The sequence below is a fragment of the Myotis brandtii genome, unplaced genomic scaffold (assembly GCF_000412655.1).
Source record: "Myotis brandtii unplaced genomic scaffold, ASM41265v1 scaffold661, whole genome shotgun sequence".
Taxonomy (NCBI): Eukaryota; Metazoa; Chordata; class Mammalia; order Chiroptera; family Vespertilionidae; genus Myotis; species Myotis brandtii.
Genome location: NW_005370568.1, coordinates 4,059 through 6,300, shown reverse-complemented (window position 1 = coordinate 6,300; position 2,242 = coordinate 4,059). Strand labels below are relative to the sequence as shown.

The 2,242-nt window shown below is 53.1% G+C and overlaps 1 protein-coding gene across 1 annotated transcript in view; it reads right to left on the bottom strand.

Moving 5' to 3' along the window:
* Nucleotides 1-1,666, bottom strand: part of LOC102260864 (membrane cofactor protein) — a 73,638-nt gene extending 71,972 nt beyond the window's left edge. Inside the window, exon 1 of the mRNA XM_014528935.1 lies at nucleotides 1,549-1,666. Coding sequence (XP_014384421.1) covers nucleotides 1,549-1,666 — 118 coding nt within the window. The remainder of the gene's footprint in view (nucleotides 1-1,548) is intronic.
* Nucleotides 1,667-2,242: the final 576 nt, after the last annotated feature.

The following is a 2,242-nucleotide window of genomic DNA, read 5'->3' as shown; positions in this document are numbered from 1 at the left end:
GGTAAGCAGGCCAGCAGGGGGGGCAGTTTGGGGTGATCAGGCTGGTGGGGGGGGCATTTGGAGGCAAGCAGGACGGTAGTGGGAGGGGCAGTTGGGGGCGAGTAGGCTGGCAGACAGAGTGGTTAGAGGCAATCAGGCAGGCAGGCAGGCAGGTGAGTGGTTAGGGGCCAGGAGGCCCGGATTGCGAGAGGGATGTCTGACTGCTGGTTTAGGCCTGATCCCTGTAAACTGGCAGTAGGATATCCTTTGAGGGGTCCCAGATTGGAGAGGGTGCAGGCCAGGCTGAGGAACACACCCTCCCCCGTGCACGAATTTTGTGCCTCGGGCCACTAATATATATATATATATATATGTATTGATTGCATTTGGTCAAACATGAATCAAAGGTAGTGGATGGCCTTCAGCTTCAGTTTATCAGCTATAGGGGAAAAGCTATTGATGTTACGTATTGCTCATTTCTTGTGAGTGATTTTTCACTAGGATTGGGTACTAGGTTGCTTCTAATGTCCCCTCAAATGGGACCCAAGCTAATAAAAAAAGAAAAAGACTGCACACATGACATCTGGGAATAGCATAGGTATTATCTATACTGGATGGGATTAGGACTGTGTCTCCAGGCTTAAAACAAGCAACAGCCTAGAGAGCAATACCAATATGATTTGGGGGCAACAAGCAGCCTGTTACCTTTTTGTACAAAAAGCACTGCATGTCCTTCCCAATGCTTCTAGATCCCAGGCCCGGGAGCTCGCTCTCACTTAAGGGCTCTGTGGGTAACATGCGCTCCCCAAACCCCATACAAAGCAAGCAGTGAGCTTCCTTGCCCCACACCCTGCACCTCTGGCCTGGACCCTTCTGTAAAGCATATGCCTGGTAACACCCGGCCTGGGCTCCCCCAGCCCAACCCAGTGGGGCGCAGCACCCCACTCATCAAGGCTTCACTGAGCCCAGGGGACACAGGGCAAAGCCTCCTCAGGGGCCCAGCACTGGCCCAAACAACACCCCACACACTGGGCACTGAGGAGCAGGCCGCACCTTCAGCACCTGGGCAGGGCTTCCCATCTCCTTTTGTCCGCCATTTCCCCCCTCCCCCCCTTTGCCCTCATCCACTCAGCCCCGCCCCACTCCTGGCCTTCCCCACATTATTGTCCATGTCCATGGGTTATGCATATATGCATACATGTTCTTTGGTTAATCTCTGACATCTTAATTAGCTCAGTCCTCAAACACCTGCAGGCTTTTGCTAGGGACACAGCTTAGCCCCCAGCAAACACTGACTGCACCCAGGGCTCTGCAAGGCTCTGTGCCTACCATCTAACAACCCTCACCGCGGGCCTTCTGAGTCCCCCCTCACTTCTGGGTTCCCCACAGAACAACCAGGAGGATCTGTGGCTAAGGCTTCTACCCTAAACCCACATCATCTGGGTCCACAAGCCCTGAGCCTCCTCCCCCAAACACCAAACAAAGTTCCCTTTGCCCTCTGCTCCTGTAGGCCAGCTCCCCTACCCGCGCTAGTTTCCCTCCAGAGCTGACACCCTTTCCCTTCCCTACCTGAGCATGTGGGTAGCAGGAGCTCTAGGGCCAGCACTAGGATCCCAAGGTAGCCCCAAGAAAAGGGACTCTCCAGGCGGCGGAAAGATGTCCTGAGCGGCTCATAAGATGCCCTCATGTTCCCAGACATCAGCGGAGAAACCCCAGGGACAGTGAGTATTTGCTTTTTGAGTGCAGGTACCAGACGAAACAATCCCCAGACTCATAAAGTGTCCAGGGCTTTATGTCGAGTGGGCGTGGCACTGACCGTTAAGTCAGGGAAGGGCGGGGCCAATGGCGGCCTGCAAGGCGGAGCCTAGGCCCCAGGGCTGTGCTTCAACCCTAGAGAGGGTGATATCCTGTGTGGAATCTCTAACCTGAAAATTGACGACTTGGGGTGTTGGGCCAGGCCTCACTGAGGAGCTGGCATATAGTTTCAGGGGGTTACTAGGTAAACTAGTGTGTCCATTTGGGGGAGCGGGTTACTAGGTAAACTAGTGTGTCCATAATTTGGGGGAGCTTAAGAGGTTTGTTTATTTTAAACACAAGAAAAGTTGTATTTTAGGTTTATTCTAATGGGACAGCTTCATTCTACTTTCTGATCAGATTCAGCCAAGGAGCAAGTGATGCTTAGCTGCAACCCTTACAGGTTCTGCCTTCACTCTTCCAGCAATGGGACCTGGGCATCGCCTTCTGCTGTTTTTTAAACTCATCC